General features: G+C 31.6%; 1 protein-coding gene across 1 annotated transcript; it reads left to right on the forward strand.

Annotated features, from left to right (window-relative positions):
- The first annotated feature begins 3,490 nt into the window (after positions 1–3,490).
- LOC123196173 (actin-related protein 2/3 complex subunit 1B-like) lies at positions 3,491–9,598 on the forward strand. The gene is made up of 15 exons (XM_044610075.1): positions 3,491–3,523; positions 3,669–3,745; positions 3,879–3,964; positions 4,192–4,268; positions 4,429–4,523; positions 5,182–5,251; positions 5,539–5,608; positions 6,216–6,289; positions 6,398–6,440; positions 7,134–7,215; positions 7,575–7,663; positions 7,779–7,864; positions 8,193–8,250; positions 8,915–9,024; positions 9,247–9,598. The coding sequence occupies exons 2-15, from the start codon at positions 3,676–3,678 to the stop codon at positions 9,368–9,370; spliced, it is 1,134 nt and encodes a 377-aa protein (XP_044466010.1). The 5' UTR covers positions 3,491–3,523; positions 3,669–3,675; the 3' UTR covers positions 9,371–9,598.
- Positions 9,599–21,578: the final 11,980 nt, after the last annotated feature.

The following is a 21,578-nucleotide window of genomic DNA, read 5'->3' on the forward strand; positions in this document are numbered from 1 at the left end:
AAGGGATTTTATATTTATACCCAACAAATTAGGATTAGGCAAAATATTTTTGTATATAAGTGGAGTTTGAGACACATTTTTGCTAATTCCAAAGCTCGCATAATCCAACATGTTGGTTGTCATTGCACTCACCTCATCATAGATCTTGACTATTTTAAAGGATTTTTATGCATAATATAGAAAAGAAAATGTTGGTACATTGCTAATATTCATCTTATTATAGCTTACATTATAAAGATTTATTTGTTTGCATTGATAATAGATATGTCAAAATATGTGTTTAAAGGTTTTTTTTACAAGGGTATGTATGATTCGGTTTGGTGCAGTTTATAATATTTTCAACCTAAACTGAAAGAAACGGTTTGAAAAAATTTTATATTACAAACAAAACAAAACCAAACCGAAAATATACGGTTTGGTCTTCTATTTAAACTAAATAAAAATCATCGACTTTCAATATTTTTGCAGAGAAAATCACAACAATTAATAAGAGTAAATTTTCCAAAGAATAATCAAGGCTAAACCAAAATAAATTTGGCAGTAGGCAGCAACTAAAATGACGACTGATCCAAAATAAACTAGGCAACAAGTGCCCAAGTTGTTGATGAGACTAAATTTTGCAACAACTAAAATAAACTAGGCAGCAACTAAAATAAAGACTAAATTAGGCTCATTAGCAACAACTAAAATAAACCAACATAACAGAAGAATTGTAGTAGAATGTCCCAAGCAATAGCACCCAAATAATTCACAAAGCAGACAATAGCAACACCCAAAAAATAAATTACACAACAACATAAGCATAAGCAAGCTATAGGATAAACACTCTCCCTCAAAGACACAAGCCAACAAATGGAAAAGGAGCAGTAGTAGAGCAAATATCCATCACACAAAGACAAACCAGAGAAGAATAGGGGATAGACATAACTACAGCAACACCCAAAAATCATACAATAGGCAACAATATAAACAATGTCTCTTTTGTGTGAAAGTAATAGCTAACCATAACATAATTTATAATAATACTATTATTAACATAATATGTTTACTTTATAGTAATAACATCATAAACATAATATAATTTATATTAACAACATCATAATCAGTCGTCTTTAATATAGAATACAAAATAAATTGTGAATCTTCCTTGTACAAACACTATAATTGAAAGTATAGTCTAAAACACAAGTAGTCAAATAACCATTATACACTTGCCAAAAAAGTTTAAGTAAATGCATATCCAAAGTAATTGAGAAAACATAGCTACATAACGTTGAATGTTTTGCGAATCTCCTATGGAGTTTTGCATTTAATCATGTCTGCAAGGCAAGTCAAATCTAGCAAACTCTTGATATTGGGATAGCTTGAAGCCTAATAAACAATAAAAAAGTGCAAGCAAAATGTTGACATGAAAATGGAAGAGGAAAAGTTCTAACTAGATTAGCAAGTATCTATGCAATTCTTAGAATGATGAATGTAGAATCAATTAGAATTCATAATCAAGCATGTCTTATTAAAATAAGTACCGGGTATTACAATTATGCTATTAAAAATACTCCTCGTTGCCAACTTACAAGTATCTTCTCCCAACATGTAACTAGTAGTTAGCCAACAAACATCACCTTACCTTGTAATTTGTAGAGCCAACTCTTCTAAAAGTCTTGAAATAGTAAACCACATGAAAAATTATTCATTTTCTATTTACATTTCACATCCTTTTGCATTCTTGCATCCAAGTCTTCCTAGTTCGGTACACTTCTTATTGATACTTTTCTTCGTACCAACGCCTACAATAGTAATACCAAAGATAGAAGATGAAGTATTTCAGAATTCAAAGAAAGAAGAGAAACTCAATTACAAAACCCCTTATTATTCACAGTTGTCATTTTAGTCCCCTAGTAGCACATTGCATACAGTAAAAGCTTAGTTAGTCTCAATTAATAGAAAATTTTCCCAAGATTTTACAAATACATCATATGCTTACACTAAGTGGAAAATTTGTAAGCCCATTATCGTTCAAAATTGTTGCTTTATCCCACAAACATTGTATTATATATATAGTTAAATTTCAGTTAGCTCACGTTAACTATCATGCTTACAGGGTAACAATTATGCTAAGTGACAAATATAGATCGAAATTTCTAATATTTTTACCATTTTTCTAAAATGCAATCTGTTGATCTAATAACAAACAAGACATTTTATAAATATTCTTTTTTGAAAATATTATATGTGTCTATTTTTGATACATAATTTATATATATAATGTGTCATTATACGATTGGAGATTGTTTTATTTTTAATTCAAAATCACTCAATTATATAATAATATATTAATTATGTATAAAAAATATATACTGAAAATAGATACATATAATTTTATTATTTTTTCTTTTATTTTACACGGAAGATATTGCAAATGAGACTTTAGATTAGATATGGATAAGTTTGTGTTTTTTTTAAGGATTTTTTTAAAAGATTAAGGATGACGAAAATACTAAAATTAATGAAGTTAATTGGCTACATATATAATGATATAACCCCTGAATTATTGGCCATTTTTTATCCTATTGAAGATTGACTATTTTGATTAGAGTAAATCACATTGTCCCCTTCAAGGTTTATTCTAACAACAAATTTTACCATTTGAAGATATAAATAATACTTTTTCATCTAAAATCAAATTTCATTTAATAAAATATATTATAAAGGTAAAATAATAATTTTATTATCTATATATTTAAAAAAATTAAAAATAACCTTTTAAAAATTTAACTTAAAAATTTAAAATATAACAATTTAATCACTTTTACAAGTTTAAAAACTTAGGATATAGTCTCCTATAATCCATTGAAACCTTAGTTGTCATTGATATCATCAATTTTTTATTATTACGACTCATCGTTTAAACCTCAAACTATTACTATAACCTATTCAATTGCTATTTAAGATTGCATCAATGATTAAAATCAATCTAGTCGTCAATAAAATCATTTTATTGATAACTCATTCAATTTGAGTTATTGATACAATCTTAAATTATGTAAGAGAGAGGAGAGAAAGGGATAGCCATAGAGACATGAAGAATATGGTGGTATGAGAGAGAAGATTGCTTGAGGGGTTGAGAGGGTGGTGGGTTGCCAATGAAAGGGGCTGGTGGGAGTCCACTCACGGACCAAAGAAAAAGAGAACAAGGGTGAAGGGAAGTAAAAATAATATTGTTTTATGTAAATTTGATACATAAAACGGTATTTTTTTAATTTTGATTATTTAAAATAATATTGTAAATTTAAAAAATAAAATAGTTAAATATAATCTAATTTAATTTAGCTCTCCAAAATAATTTCATAATGCACAATAAAAAAATTATTTCATAAGCTGTTTAAAAATTCGTTTTAGGTGAAAAATGTTAAAAATGTTTTTACACCGACCTTGGGTAAAAAATGTAATTTACTCTTTTAATTATTTACAGAGTTACATCTCTAAGGTCCTTCTAACAGAACCGAACGGAACCGAACGGATGGTAAAAGTCATCTCTGTAGTCTCTCTCCCATCTTGATTTGGATCTAACTATCAATCCACCTCCAGATCTCTTTGCACTTTGAATTTTGTAAATCTTGCTAAATTATACTTCAACATACAAGATTTGTCTTTCTTTCTATCCGCAGGTAAAAAATGGCAGCTGTGTCTGTTCATCAGTACGCTCAGTGCGTCACTTGCCATGCCTGGAGTCCCGATCGCTCAAGTAACTTTTTCTTTTTTTATGGTTATTGTTATTAAGTTTTTAGATTCTATCCTTTTCATTTCTAATTTGGATTAATTATCTTGTGTCTTTCTCATATTTCTGAGATCAATTCGTGTATATTCATTCTTTGCAGTGGTTGCATTTTGCCCTAATAATAATGAAGTTCACATCTATAAACAGTTTCAAGACAAATGGGAGAAGCTTCATGTTCTGCAAAAGGTATTTGCATCAATTCTGTAATCAAATAATTACAATTTTGTAAATTCAATTTTATTATTATTATTTTTTTATATGTCACTCAAAAGCTTCTGATGAAATTTATGTTTTGAGTAACCAAAATGTCTTGATATGTTTTTTAAAATTTGAATCAGTTTATACTCAGTCTTTAACAATGATTATTATGTTTTGGTCTTTAATTTTATTTTTTCTATTTGTTTATTTGACAGCATGATCAAATCGTTTCTGGGATGGACTGGAGTGCAAGGTCCAATAGAATTGTGACTGTATCTCATGATCGGAATTCGTAAGCACTTATGTATTATAGTGATACTTGTACAGTTTCGTGTAGAAGCTATATATGATGACAGACTACATCTTATTATAAGTTTCTTGTCTTCTTTTCATTTTCCTCTGCACATTTTATATTATTTATTTTGCTTACTTAATTTATGCTTTCTCTCAAGATATGTCTGGAACCTGGAGGGATCAGAATGGGTACCGACTCTTGTTATCCTTAGGCTGAATCGTGCTGCACTTTGTGTTCAGTGGAGTCCCAAAGGCACAGTAACCCTATTCCCTTTCTAATTATTTTTTTTTTATTCCCTTTCTAATTATTTTTTTTTTTTCATTCCTTTTGTTGCCAATGTCAAGTGAAAGACATAACATAGGAGAATAAATATTCTATTAGGTTAGTTTACAGATTTGAAGGCACACCAAAATGAAGTTGATTATTACTGGAAAAGCAATATGTAACCTGTGTAGCTGATCCTATTTGTTTATTGCTAAGGCACATCTTGATGTGTATTTGCACCTGAACACTTGCATAGGTGGCATCCACTACAGGTTGAAATCACATACTGTTGGAATATTGCTTTGATATAGACAATATCAATTTCTCTTGGTAGTGGAATTCAATTTTCATGGTTTTGCTTGCATTAACAAGCTTTAACTGATGTGTTCAGTGATATGAATGCTAAACAGAACTTGTTTGGGCTTTTTAGTTAGCTTTTCCATGCCATGGGTAAAGGAATGCTGGGGAGAACCTGGTCAATTATTTCAGTTGCTAACACTTGTTTTTACATAAATGGTTCTGAAATTTTAATTTTTTCATTGGTATAACTTATTATTACTTATTAGAAATGTAGCTCTAATCTTAATTTTCTTCACCATGAAATGACAATTATAATGATTTAACATTTTTGTTTTTTTCCCTTCAGAAAACAAGTTTGCTGTCGGAAGTGGTGCTAAAACTGTTTGTATATGTTACTATGAGCAAGAAAATAATTGGTAATTGACATTCAATTTGCAATATATATATGCATGAGGTTGATTATGTCTGTGCTCGATTTATTGCTTGAGAGATCTGTGTACCTGAAGTATTACCTCATCTTAGAAATGCTTGACCTTGTATTGATTAAAACTTACTGCAGATGTATAGTGCCTTTAATGGATTATTTAGCTCCCTTACATGCCTTTTCGGTTAAACCCGTTAAACAATTGGAATCTTTTTGTCTAATATATGTGGTTCTTTGTTGTGGTAAGGTTAATGGTTAATATGTTGTATCTTTCTCTAGGTGGGTCAGTAAACTTATCAGGAAGAGACATGATTCGTCTGTGACTGGTGTTGCTTGGCATCCTAATAATGTGGGTATCTCCAACTTTGCTTTTGGCAATTCTCTTTTTTTAAGCATTTGTAAACTGTTTGAATGTATGCATAAATTTATTATTCAAATTCATGGTTCGAATGTGAACTTACGTCAAACTGGAGTGGAATGTTATAAAAGGTTAAAATCCTCTGTCTTCAACTAGGGAATGTGATGATTGAGACATGGTGTTAATCGGAAAATGTCAGAAGCTTGGAGATGGGAATGTAATGTTGTGCAAGCTATTGGACTATTTTTAACTGTAATGGTTGATAATTTGACTATATAAACTGATACTGGAAATTACTGACACGTTTTTGACAATATAAACATTGTGAAAGCTCTATGGTGATTTAAAATTAGATTGGAAGAAGGATTTTTGCATTATCGTGATTTCTCACAAATAGAATTAATTATACATTTTTGAATAGTCTAAAATTGTTTTTTTGTTTTTAAATATTTTTTCCACTTTATTAGTTTTCCCTTCTTTTTTCCCACTTTATTACTAATGGCAAGTATAGTCAGGCTACTCATTTATGGATCATCAACATTCCAAACTCACTAGGCAGATCTCAATTGTGTCTCAGCACTTATTTTTACTGTTACAGAATCTTCTTGCAACAACATCAACAGATGGAAAGTGTCGAGTATTTTCTACCTTTATTAAAGGTGTTGATACCAAGTAAGTTCAATCAAATTATGGGATTGTCAGTCTATTATTTTCCATTCCTTCCCCAACAATATTCTATGATTGCAGTATTATTAATGTTTCTCCTAACTATTAATCCAGGGATTCAAAAGCGAGCAGTTCTTCAGAGACAAAATTTGGAGAGGTTCAATATCTGGCTTTCTCATTGTTAAAATTAAAGTATTAATTGTACCTTCTAAATGTAGTTGAAGAATATTTTAGGTGATTTTTCAGGTTATAATGTTTGTCTTGCTTCAGAAAGATACAGGTAGAAAAGAATACAGGATTAGTAAAAGGCTAATAATTTTGATGCTGGCATTGGAATAAAATTGTAACATTGACAATGATATTTGGAAAAAATTCTCATTTTCATGTTTAAATTCTACTGTGTACTGAGCATTTTTAGCATCACAATATCTGGAATGGAGAGGATTTAATTTTATTGTTGGTTATCTTGGTGTTGAAGGCACTCGGTTTGTACTTAATGTGCAATCTGCTTGAGATGCTATTCTTGTACTTTTGCTTATTGTAATGTCAAACTGCTTATATTGTTAGCATTCTAACACAAACTTCTATTGGATTCAATTGGCCGGCTATTTGTTGGTATCCCATAAAATTTTAGCGTCAAGTCAGTATTCAGTTGTGAAGTAGGTTATAGCATGTGTTAAATGCTGGAAACTTGCTTTAGGATAATTATGAGTTGTTGAAGGGATTTCGAAAATGCTATTGCACATCATTCTGTCTTGGTTTGCTGTTATTTTATTCTCTGTTTGCATTTAAATTTTAAATTATATGAAAGCATTGTTTTTCTTTGATGATTTTCTTTCTATTGAAACAGCAAATTGTTCAGCTTGATCTCTCATTTTCCTGGGCATTTGGTGTGAAGTGGTCACCCAGTGGCAAGACCTTAGCTTATGTAGGTCAGAATCAGCTCTTCACTGCTTTTTACTTTTGAAACTTTAAGCCTTTGGCATAGCTTGCTTTGACTACAGGCAAATAAGCATTCTTAATTTTGCAAGATAGCAGCTTCTTTTTAGATCTATCGCTCTATTTGGTGTGTCCTTTTTAGCTTCCATAATAAATCTGATTGGGTGTTGACATGCATCATGCTTATGCTTGGCAGCTGCTTGGTTGTCACATTATGCATATCTGAACTTACTCTCAGCCAATTGTTACTTTTGATCATCGAGGAAATTGTTTTTTAATCTCTAGTATTATAGATTGAGTGTTTTCTGCAATGGTTTATCCTCATGTATCTATAAACTCTGATGTTGAGCAGGTCATAATTCTATGATTTACTTTGTTGATGAAGTTGGCCCTTGTCCTTTAGCACAGAATGTTGCATTCCGTGATTTGCCCCTCCGTGATGTGGGTCAGCATCCACTCTGCTAGCTCTTTGAGAATCTTTTATTTTCTTGATATATTATTTTCTAACTTGATGTTACAAATGGATGCTGTGGGGCATCATGTGATGTAATTTCAGGTCTTGTTTGTATCTGAGAGAATGGTCATAGGTGTGGGATTTGATTGCAACCCAATGGTTTTTGCTGCAGATAAAACAGGAATATGGTATGTAGGATTCTGAATATTTTTTATATTAATTAAGATTGTCTACTTTTGTTGAACTTCTGTGTGCCGATCTCCTCTGCAAATCTGCTTGGTCTTTTATTTATTTATTTTTAATGATGAAATAACTGTGGATCAAAGTAAAAGTTTCCTTTTTGGGGTGTGTATTGAATTGTTATTACTTCAACACTTGCTTACTTACCGGAATTTAGCATTTTCTTCAGTCACCTAGAGAACTTGCTGGCAAGATAGCTGTTACTATTTTATTGTCTTTCAATTCTAGGATTAAGTAACTTCTCTTTGGTTTCTTTTTCCTTTATTTCTTCTCCAGGAGCTTTATTAGATTCCTTGGTGAAAGGAAAACATTATCTTCAGGTCCAAAATCACAGGTATGTAAATTATTAAATCTGTTCCTGTTCGTTTGCTAATAATAAAACCAAATGCAGAGTAGCACTTTTGAGCTGCAATATGAGTTGGCCTATTACTTCTAAATTATATTAAAAATAGAAAAATAATCTTGAGAAATAAAGGAGAACAAGTAGTCCATTTCATGAACTCTTTAAGTGAAAAAATATAGACTTGTGGAGAAGAAAATTATCCCTCAGCAACACTTTTAAATCTCTAATTATTGAGCTTCTGGAAACTGAAGACTAGAATGAAGCAGAATAGATTATTTTCTGACAAAATACTTCTGCTTTTTTTAAGTATTTTTCACTGTTTTTTCAATTACAAATTATAAAATTTTACCTTCCAATATATATTGTCAAATAGTTCTGTTTTTTTTTAGCAGGACCTAGACTACCGGTAAGTTACTATCTACTCTAGAACAAAGAAACAAAAATTGCATTCAAATTGTAAATTATGCATCAACTCTCGTTTTGCTTTAGAAAATATGCATCACTTTGGAAAAACATTTATATGGACTCTTATGCTTATTGCTTATACATCACATTTTGTTTCTCTTCTTTCATTCCTATTATGGTTAAGACCTCAATAGGAGCAATGCGGTAGATATTAGATTGATTTTCCCTCTCTCTACCTTCTCTTTTCCAGTTCTCTGAAGCATTTGGAAAACTTTATGGCCAATCTAAGTATGGAGTGAACAATGATGCTCTTGAGCCTTCAAGATCACGTGGCAGTGGTGTTCACGAGAACTGCATAACGTAACTACCTCAGAACTTGTCTAATTTTTACTTCAACTACTACTTTATGATTACATGCCATACATATTTCCTTATATTTCCCATTTGTTGTCCAATTACACCAAGTATAATTGCTAATTTACCCTACTTAGCTGAAGCTAAAAAGTCTATTATCATAAAAAATGTAAACTGGAAATGAGTATAATTTATTTAAGTAAAATGTCTTTGTTTTGGGAATTTCAGCTGCATTGTGCCCATTAGAGAGAGAGGCGTTTCAAGGATAACTCGTTTTAGCACTTCAGGACTGGATGGAAAAATAGTTGTATGGGATTTGGAGAACCAAGAAGATCTTGTGGGTTATCTATGAAGGTCGAACTTCTTATATCATAGAGCCTCCAATCCAAACGATACATAAATATATGGAGTGTGATGTGATGAATTTGTATATCAATTCGGTTGGTGAACAATTACCCTTTTATTTTTCTTGCTGATTTGTTTACAATTATGTACTTAAATATTATTTGAGACAACCCGCGTATTTAGATTTTTTCTCAACTGAAAATATACTCTAAATTAATACAGTTTAACCGTTCAAGATTGTTCTTCTTGGTTTACGGTGGAATTTACGTTTTGTTTGAGCAATCATCAAAAAAAAATTTTAAAACTTAGGATATAATGGTCATTAATTAACTTTCTCTTGGACTGCATGAAGGTTTGGACTTTGGAGGGATTAATTCTTCAAGTTTTTCCTTTGGCATCTGTTTAAAAGCAAGGATGCAATATGACTTTTGATCTGTATCAACAGTGAGAAAACTGGTATCATGTGTATTCTCAAGAGTGACAATGTTGAGAGAATGATTTTGAACACGATAGGTCATTTGGTAATGGATCGTAGCCATAAGAGTTTGAGCCTGAGGAACAGCACTAGTGACTTGAACTTGGAACGTTAGAGCATGGCATAACATAGGATTGTGCAATGATATGCAAAAATTAGGGAACAAGGTAATCATAACTATGCTAGCATTAAAGGTGGTCTGAACAATACCGAGATTGACATGTTCAAAGTTAAAGGAATCTTATGTCCACGAGAGTAATCTTAGAAGTGGTAGGAAGTCTCTTTCTTCCATGGAAAGTAAGGCCAAATCAGATGGTACCTAAATAAAGGTGAGTATATCTCTTAGCTATCAAAGGAAAAACTTGAAGAATTAATCTCTAAAAAATGGTATACTGTTTACGAATAGATCCAAACTGTTCCCACTAATGTTCCTCCAATTCAGTAAACAGATCCCAAGTTTTTCAAATCTACTAGTGGTTGATTATCAATTTCTTATGAAGCAGCTTCTTCTTCAGAAGTAAAGCCACAGTTATATTTCTCGACTCAGTTTTCCTATTCTCCTTCTGATGAACACCAAGAAGAAGTTTATAAGTCTATGCCCAATGGCGAAACTATTTACTTACTTCAACCACATGATCCAGACAAAGCTTTTTGTCGGTGCGTTTCTTACACAGAGCAAGTTGATCCCTTTCGCTCTTGCAACTGATAAAGACTAGCCCGCAGACAACAATAGCAACAACGCCACACCCAACGAATGTTTTGGCAACGATATAAATCTGGCGTCCCTCACTATGATTTACTTGGTGAATTTTCTAACCGATTTGACTATGTTGTTTACTATAGCAAAGGTGATTCTCCTGCTAACACTTCTGATTATCTTCCTCCTTCTAGTTGGGATAATGATTCTTTTGATCATTCTGATGATCATAATGACGACAATTCCCTCTCAAAGCCATCTTTTACGTCCAAACCTCTTATCCAAATAAAGCGTCTCAAGCCAAAATGTTGCTATCAATAGAGACCCAAACCCTCTACTTCTAAGCAACCTTTTTAGATTTTCTGATGTTCCAACTCATTGATTTTCCACCACTTGAATAGACAATAGATCCAGTTCATCGTACTACTCAAGTCTAAAAAATTAAATATCCTTAAATCATTAAACTAGATGACGCTCCTAAAAAAATTAGTCTTGTTGAATCAGTCCTTAACTAGTAATCCCAAAATGCACAAGTGTTGACCTTGACTTGAAAATCGTTAATCCATTCACTAAGGATGCACAAGTGTTTGTACTTTAGGTGAATGGGTATTCATTGAATCTTGACTTGAAAAGTGTTGACCTTGACTTTGACCATGAACGATGATGATGAATGTGAAGCCTTCTCGTAAGTCTTCATATTTTTCCATACATGGGGATGTAACTTTCTTATGGACAGGTATGCATATTGCATGCTCGTGCATGAGTCTTTGACTTTGTCTATGTTGGCTTCACTTAAATTCAAATGGGAGGTATGCATGATCACTTCTTCCTTATGATTGGCTTAAAAATGGTCATGCATGAGCATTTAAACTTGAAGGACAGACGTGCATTACCTATATGAAAGATGCCAAAATCATAGAGGTAAGAACAAGGACATGCAAAATCCTCTTCATCCTCATGCACATGTCGATTTTGTTTTATGAATACACATGCATTGTAACACCTACAGGTGAGCTCAAGGGCATTTTAGTTTATTTTCTTATTATGTTAAGTTAGTAAATGCTTTCCAGAGGGATGCACACTCGTGTGTGGGGGCACACATGGTTGTGCATCGTCAGTAAAGTTTGAATTTGAGGATAAGATCAGTCACGAAAAAATCTAGTGTTGCCTTAATTAGACGTCACAACACACTCTTGTATATAACAGTATACACGCCTATGTGTCATGTCTAAGAGGCAAAATAAAAATAGGAGTAAACTTAGTTTTTTATCACATTTTCATTCACCCAAAACCATACTTAGAGAGAGATGAGAGAAAAGAGAGATTCTTGATCATCGAAAAGGAGCTCAGATCATCATAAAACCATTAGCCATGCTAATAGTTTGCTTGATTGTCGGAATTCAAGTAAGTTAGTCTTTCTCTTACTTGTTTAAAGATGATTATGATAAATGTTTATACTGTGATAATTGAATGGTTATTTCTTGAATACTGTTATAAGGTTGTGATTATCATTTATATAAGAATGGGTGCATGAACTAGCTCCTGTTACCTCTATGTAATTTGTAGACATATTGATTGAGATGAGACTGTATTTTGATGATAATATTTTGATTTAAATTTGTTAAGGTTACATATGAGTTTATTGTATACAAAATCATGATAATCTGGATGTGTGTGATGTCTTGTGATTCATTTAATGATTATATGATTCATGAAGGATGATAAATTAGTTTGTCTATGTATGTGAACCCGTTACTTTAGACAGATATTCATATATTTTGAATAATGATAACTACAATGAGAGATGTTGATCATGTGTTTGAGTTTTTAGTTTAAGAAAATATATTTAAGATGTTTAGAAAATCAAACCTATTTTGAGTATGTATTTGTGAAATGATCGTTGTAGGTTAGCCAAAAAATCATAAAACTCATAAGTTTATTGATCTCTAGATAGCAACACATGGGCATGTATGACATCATACATTCTCGTGTGTCACTCAACTGAAATAGGAAATCCCGAAGCTTTTGTGCACTCATTCTGAGAAAAAGCATACACGACTTTGTGGTATGGGACAAACATTTGTGTTTTACTTTCCAAAAGTGGGTGTCTTACTCAATCAGAGGAACATGAGGGTACACCTTAGGTGTCCCCATGTGTAGGTAAAAAATTATTTTACTCTTAGTTCAAACACAAGGAAGGGAAAAAACAATGAAAGAAAAGAATAAGAGGTCGTAACAATGAAGACAAAGTAGTCAAAAGCAGAAGAAGTGCTCAACTATGTGGAAGATAACATAGATTCTGACTCAAATCTGGGTTGAAAATCATAAAAGTTAAAAAAAGTGGTACACATCTAGATAACCATCAATTATGTGAAAAAATGGCAATGCACATGAAAGTAATAATGTTAGATATCCATGAGATACATCATGTACTTGACACTAAGGTACATAGCTAACCAGTTTAATTCAGCTTAGGTGTGCATGGTAAAAGATTGTAACTTTCAAATATTTTCTCACATGGTCAACAAGATATATCACATATATACTTGTGGTAAGGGCTATTCCAGGATGGTTTAGACAATAATTTTGTGATTAATGTATGTGGTAAGGGAAAGACTACAACCAAATTTTTTCGTGTGACTAAGGTATCCTAGTTAGCTAGCCCAATAGGTCATATGACATGTATGCAAGGAATAATAAATAGTAATACGCACGATGTCTTATACTTTCACTAAGACATTAGATATGTCAATTTCAGCTTAGGCTTTGGTAACTTTATGAATGGTCTATGCCAGGGCACAAGGGTGACAAGTTATGACCATATCCAAATTCATAAATGAAACACCAGGTTTATTAGCTATATGTACTATTCAGGGTGTCAAGAGGTCATCGATTTACTGAACGTTTTCACTCACGCATTTCTTTTTATTGTTTTATAAGTAGAGGTGAGTAACAGCACATGCAGGGGATCAGTGACCTAGCCGAGCAACTATGTAAGGTAAAGGGCAAAAGTGTTATTTATAGATTTTTATTTCGCTTCTGTATTTAGGTTTGGTTATGCACATTATCATATTTTAAGTTATTTTCAGACACATCAATTGCAATAATGTCATGATTTATTTTATGCATTTAAGGTATTTATTCAAATTTCACATTTTTGTACGTTTGAGCATTTATTATCATACATTAAATTTCATATTTTTGAATTAAATAGTCTAGTCGTACATGTCTCTTTGGGTCATGTTCCATGTAAGGGTATGTATCTAAAAAAGAGTGTTATATTTATAGTATCAAAGCATGATCTTGATACCCAAAAAGGTGTTAAGTTTTCATATGTTTGAAAGTGTATAATAGAGTTAAGAAAGGAAAGTAACCCCTCATGTAGCGTTGACCACCCTTGCACACCTACCATTGTAAGTATAATAATCTTGCATTCAATTAAAGTGATACATATGCCTAAATTATGATTTTATTTCAAGATGAGGAGATTTAAGAGGTTGATCAGGGATGCCCTAAAGAATTGTTAAGGGTACCAAGGTAGACTTCAGTATAATAGAAGATATTTTGAAATTCTGAGGTCATGTATGTGTTTCTAGAGATTAGAGTTTAAGGAATAGGATCCTCGTTAAGGTGTATAGTTCTTTTTACATTATCCACCCTGAGAGTGTAAAGATGTACTAGGATCTGAAAAGATCATTTTAGTGGTCAAGTATGAAGAAGGATATAATAGATTTCATAGTTAAATGCCTAGTGTGTTAGTAAGTTAAGGTTGAACATCAGAAACCATCTAGATTTTTATAGGCTCTCAGTATTCTAAAGTAGAAATAGGAATATATCTTGATAGATTTCGTGGTCAAATTGTTGAAGGAGGATATAATGTTTTGGAGGCATAGTTAACTAGTTGAGTAAGTCAACACACTTTATTGAGGTTAAGGACACCACAAGTACAAATCAGTTGGGTCAGATCTATGTTAAAGAGATAATCAGGCTTCATGAAGTACCCAAAATGATAGTATTAGATCAAGACACTAGGGTCATCTCAGCTTTTTGGTAGAGTATGTAAAGGTCCTTTGGTACGAGGTTAGCTTTCAATACAGTTTATCATCTTTAGACAAATAGTCAGATTAAGAAAGTTAACTAGGTGATCAAAGATATGTTGAGACCTTGCTGCTTAGATAGATGAGTTGTCATTAATGGAATTTGCATACAATGATAGTTATAAGGCAACTATTAAGATGGCTCTATATGCAGCTTTATATGGTAGAAAATAAAGATCACTATTGTATTAGGATGAAATATGAGAAGGATGCCCTGACTCAGTCATTGGGATCAAATATGACTTAAAGGATAATTGGGGATGTCAAATTAACAAGGGAGACGATGAGGCAAGATTAGGATTATTACAAAAGTTATTCAGACTAGAAGAAGTATGATTTTAAGTTTAAAGTGGGTGATAAGGTGTTTGTTAAAGTAACCCCCTATAAGCATGTTATGAGATTTGACAGGAAAGACAAGTTAGTGTTGAGGTTTATGGGACCAGTCGAGGTGTTGGTATGTAGGTAAGGTTGTCTATCGGTTTGCATTACTAGTAAGCATGAATCTCTTTTATAATGTGTTTTATGTGTCATTGTTGACCCATGTGCTCAAAGTTGAGGATGTCGAGCTTGAAAATAACTTGGCATATAAGGAACACTTAATTCATATTCTAGATTGATAAGTCAAGCAACTTAGACACAAACAAATTCCCCTAGTTAAAGTTCTTTAGAGGAATCATCGAGTTAAAAAGGTCATATAAGAGTCATATAAGAGTTTGAGTAGGACTTGAGGTAACAGTTTCCATAGCTTTTCGAGTGAATTTTGAAGATGAAATTCATATAAGGGGGAGGATTATAACACCCACAAGTGAGCCCAAAAACATTCTAGTATTTTCATTTGTTTATTGAGTAAGTAAATGTTTTCCAAAGGGATGCACGCCCATGTATTGATTGAGATAATACCATATTTTGATGATAATATTCTGATTTAAGTTTGCTAGGGTTATATATGAGTTTATTGTATGTAGAATCATGATGTTTTGGATGTTTATGATGCCCTGATGATTCTTTTAATGATCATATGATAAAGATGATAAATTAGTTTAAGTATGTATGTGAATCTGTTACTTTAGATAGATATTCATATATTTTCAATGATGATGACTGAAATGGGAATGTTGATCACTTGTTTGAGTTTTTAGTTCAAAAAAATATACTTATGATGCTTAGAAACTTGTTTTATGTATGCGTGAAAGGATCGTTGAAGGTTAGTCCAAAAATCATAAAACTCGTAAGTTTAGTGACCTCTAGATCACGACACACGACCGTGTATGGCATTATACACGTTTGCGTGTCCCTCAACGAAAATAGAAAATCCCAAAGCTTTTAGACGTTTTTTTTTAAGGAAAGACATACACGGTCATATGGTATGAGACACATCCTCATGTGTAACTTTCTAGAAATGGACGTCATGCTCAATTAGAAGAACACGAGGGTGCACCCTAGGCACATTTCCGTGTAAGTAGTAAAATACTATTTTACATTTAGTTCAAACATAAGGAAAGAAAAGAATAAGAGGTCTTAACAATGAAGACAAAGTAGTTTAAACGCCCGACTACACGAAATTACAACATAAACCCTATTTGAGTATGATATGGGTTGAAAATAAAAAAAGTTAAGGAAAATTGTCACATTTAGATAACCACTTGCTATGTGACAAAGTGGCAATATACATGGAAGTAATAGGGTTGGATACCTATGAGATGCATTATGCACTTGGTGTCATGACACATAGCCACCTAGTTTAGTTCAACTTAAGTATGCATGATAAGGGATTGTGGCTTTCAGATATTTCCTTATGTGATCAGTGGGATGCATCATATACATAAGTGTGGTAAAGGTCATCTTACAATGGTTTAGACAAAAGTTTCATGACTAGCATATGTAGTAAGGAAAGTATTGCGACTAGATTTCTTTGTATGACTAGGGTATCCTAGTTAACTAGCCTAATAGGTCGTATAACATAAGCACAAGGCATAATAGATTATGACACACAAAATGTCTTACACTTTCACTAGGACATCAAATATGTCGATTTTAGCGTAAGCTTTAGTAACTTTTGTGGATGACTTATGTTAGAGTACAAAGGTGTCGAATTATGTCACATCCAGATTCACAAATAGAACATCGGATTTAACAAATTTATTTATTATTTAGGATGTTGAGAGGTTACCAATTTACTAAGTGTTTTTACTCACACATTCATTTTTGTTGTTTTACAGGTAAAGGAGCGTAGCCAGGCATACGGGGGAGCCAACGGTTTAACTAAGTAGCTGTGTAAGGTAAAGGGCAAAAGCACCATTTCTAGATTTTTATATTGTTTTCTATATTTATGTTTGATTATGCATATTATCAGTTTCTAAATTATTTTTAGACACATCAATTGTAATAATATTATAATTTATTTTATACATTTAAGGTATTTATTCAGATTTCACCTTTTTACACATTGGAGTCTTTATTATCATGTATTAAATTCTGTGTTTTTGAATTAAGTGGTCTAGTCGTACATGTTTCTTTGGGTCATATTTCATGTATAAGTATGTATCTGGAGAGTTGTGTTATATGCATCAAGCATGCACGATCGTCTATCATGTCTACTCTTGCATTTTTCAAGATTTGTCCATTTAGTAATGTTTTAAGGCATTCCTTGGACAATTTTAGTTAATCATACTTGGTTCTTATCATCATCAAAACACTTAGGTGTTCAACAATTTTCCTATTTTTTATTAATGACAAAAACTAAGTTTGGATCAAATTTTAAACATATGAAAATGCAATCAATAGTCTCATTTACAAAAAGTTTTAGTACTCCTTTTTACTAAACAGTTTTGTACAAGTTGACCAAGTTGTTTAGCAATTTACAAAAATTTTGACATATTTTCCCCTCTTTTCTTTAACAATAATCTTAATCACTCCTTTTTTCGGCATTAATCATAAAACAAATTATAATCATCATCATCTCAACAATTCTAATACAACCAGTAACCAAATATGACCAAACATATAGTCATTCCAACAAATCAATTATATAATTCATGTTCTATCCAATCCAAAAACAACAAATCAATTCATCAGCATTTCATTAACAATGTTAATAAGGCATTTATACATCATCCAAAATTAACAACTAGTCAACAAAATTCTGGCATCAAGATCATCAAAATTAACACTTATGTCATCATAGTTAAGTATGAAAACAAAGATGTTCCTCAAAATGATATGAAACGCAAAATGGGAAAAATATGCATGAAACCTTGTTCATCAAGGATGACGATCCATATAGTCTTGAAGATCTTGTTGCATCTTATGTTGTCGTGCATCCAAGGTAGTTACCATTTCACCTGTAGCATCCAATCTCAAATGGATGACTTGAAATCCCTCACTCATGAATTACATCATATGGGCAAATTGGTTGTGAGGAAAATTTTCATAGTTTATGCACATCCTTACTCTTTTTCCATGATAAATGCTTGATTTTGGAATGTCATTGGCTAAAGCTTGAAGGGTTGGAGCTAAAGCCTGAAGGGCTGCTTGTTCTTGCATTGGCTTTTCTCTTAGACCTTTTCCTTTATCATATTGGACTCCAATGATCCTCTATCCACCTTCACTATCCTTCTCAACCATGTGCATTTTGAATACAACTTCAACATTGAATAAATCATAATTAGTGAAAAGTTTCATCCATCTCATCAATTATATTATAACCCAATTTTTGTACAATAAAGAGACTAACATGTTGAAATCCACTACATACTTATCTTTCCTAATATCATATGTCTTGCAATTCAATCAATAGGTGGTATCCACTAGATGCCCATTAATAACCACATCCATCAACACCATATCATGAATATTGATCGCCATGTTCGTTTTTTTTTTTTTTTTTCTAGCATTGAGGGTGTATGATATGATTCTATGCAGCATTCATAAAATTGGGTCATCTAATTTTGTTAATTTTGACCTATGGGCATTATAATTTCTTTGAACCCCCAATCCATGCTAAGCCAAATTTGAAATGAAGTTAGTTGAAGGGTATTCAAGATAACTTTACAATCACAGTCCAACCAATCAGCAATTATTTAAGAGAAATTTTTCTTTTGGTTTTATGTATTCTAAACTTCATAATATAATCAACAATATTACCTTTACCATTCGTTTTCAACCTTGAAAAGTTGTAAAACTCATACACCAAGTTTACATATACATTTAATCTCATAAAGAATAATATCTTTCACTTCATATGTATAATTATCCTAAGCAATTCCTTGCCAATACCTAACTCATTTAAAATTGAAATATCCAAACAACGACCAATAAAAATGCCTTTAAATTTGATATCATTCAAGAACTTATCTTGCTCCTTGTCTCGAACTAAAATGTTAAAGTGTGAATTCTTTGATCGGTTAGTAGCACGCTTCATCCTTGACCTATGTCCTTCTTAGATTGACTTGAAATAGTGCAAAAAAACAACAAAATCAGACAAACCAAGGATGCCTAAGATGATTTCGGTAATGGAAAATGTGTTTAGATGCAAAAAAATTGATGAAATAGTGTAAGATTTGCTGAAATGAGGATAGGCAATTGAGAGAAACATGAGGGTTAGGGTTTATGTTTTGCGCGGTTTCTTATATATTGTCCCATGCACAAACGTTTAGTTTTAAGATGAATAGTTGTGCATAATAATTCTAATGTTTTTGGGGGTATGTGGAATTATGTTGGGCTAGATTTATCCAATCAGATGAAATTAGGCTTGATCTAATTTTCCCTAGACATGTATGGTTGTACATGTCACAATGTTTATTTGTACGTAGTTGTTAGATAATGATAATTCATCATCCTTATTTGCTTCCGAAAATCCATTTAAATCATGAATCATACAAGAGTGGGAATCATAGATGTATGCCTATACATCCAACATGTACAAGCATACATAGTGCCTATATATACAGACATGTTTTTCCATAGTTTCAACTTTAGGGTATAATTATTGTTACCATAGTATATCTTACATAAAACTCTAAACTATGTACATTAATTAATGATAAGAAATCACATGTCTAATAAAAATTATTATTATATTTGTATATATATAATGTTTAATTTTAGTTCAAATATTTTATGCAATAATTTAAATTATGAGGTTATTTTTGTCTAATTAAACTTTAATGGATTTTATCGTGTAATAATACATATATGTGTCTCTGTGTATGTGTGTGTGTGTGTCTGTTTGTTGTAAATGTAATTAATATAGCTCATGCTTGCAAATAGAAGGATGAAAAATATAAGTAATTAAAACTTTTAGAGAATTAAAAAGACCAAGGAAACAAAAGCAACACAAAGTTAAATAGAATGGAAAGGCCAAACATAACAATGCATATTACATTACGCAAAATGGGTGGGGTATTTATAATGGTTTTTTCCATCATTTGAGAGATAGAAACTTCCCAAAGCATTAAATGCACATTCCTTAAGTCTTTAATCCAACACGAAAGCAATAAATTTATACTACACTTAATTAATATGTAGCGCAAGCATTTATTATTTCCATATGGTAAAAAGTCACCGAATATATAACATTCCTCTTTGGATTTCTACCACTTATAAATAATAACATACTGATGTTATACATTAACTTTTCAAATATTGATGAAAGTAATGTCTTGGTGAATAAGTCTACAAGATTATCATTAGATCGTATTTTTTGATATTAGTCTTTTGACTTTGCTGAAGTCCATGAATGTTAAAAAACTTCGGTGAAATATGTTCAATTTTGTCTCTTTTACTATATCCTCTTCTAATTTAGGCAATACATTATCTTTGTATAATATGGAAAGAGTGTATGTTATAGAAGGAAGACTACATGTATTTTAGATATAATGGATAATAGATCGTAACCATGTACGGTGGTATAAAGCTAAATCAGACCAATACATTCATTGTAAAGGATATATCCAGTGTAATGTATTAGGCCAAATATAATAAAACACCAATGATATTAAAATATGATACTTCAAGACTAAGTATCTTTTTACTTTCTTATTTAGGATAAAATGGGCTATTTTTGGATCAAGAGATCAAACAATCATTGGAATGCTCAAAAGATAAGTTTTATCCCTGTTAAAGCATTTTAGCAATTTATTTATATACATTGATCGGTATATAAGTATTTCATTTGAATTGTGTTTGATCTACAGGCTAAGACGATATTTTATTTATCCACAATCCTTCATCTCAAATTCATTTTTCAAATATTCAACAGTTTTTATGAGTTCTTCAAGAGTCTTAATTAAATTCATATCATCAACATATACCATCACAATGGTAAATTTTAATTCTGACTTTTTTATAAATACACATAGACATATAGGGTTATTTACATATCCCTCTTTATCAAATATTCACTGAGGCAATTGTACCATATTCTTCTGAATTGTTTTAATCCGTATAATAATTTTTATAACTTGATTAAATATTTGCCTCTTGGATTGACCTTTTTTGTTTCAGGTAATTTAAATCCTTCAAGGAGTTTCATATAGATTCTGGTATCCTAGTTTTCATACAAATAAGCAATAACTATGTCCATTAGATGCATATTCAGTTCTTCAAAGACTATTAAACTAATCGAATATATAAATATGATTATATTCATCACAGGTGTATATGTTTCATTAAAATCTATACACGATCTTTGGGAAAAACCTTGGACCACAAGTCTTGCTTCATATTTAAAAATCTCATTTTTCTTATTTCTTTTTCTCACAAATACTCATTTATATCTAACGGGTTGGATGTCTCTAGGTGTTTGGATTACGAGCCCAAACACTTGACGTTTTGTTAGATAAGATAATTATGCCTAAATTGTTTCTTCCCATTTAGGTCAATCGTGTTTTTGTCTACATTCATCCACAGTACGTGGTTCAAAATCATCATCATTCATAATTTTAGT

Source organism: Mangifera indica, chromosome 14 (assembly GCF_011075055.1).
Source record: "Mangifera indica cultivar Alphonso chromosome 14, CATAS_Mindica_2.1, whole genome shotgun sequence".
Classification (NCBI taxonomy): domain Eukaryota; kingdom Viridiplantae; phylum Streptophyta; class Magnoliopsida; order Sapindales; family Anacardiaceae; genus Mangifera; species Mangifera indica.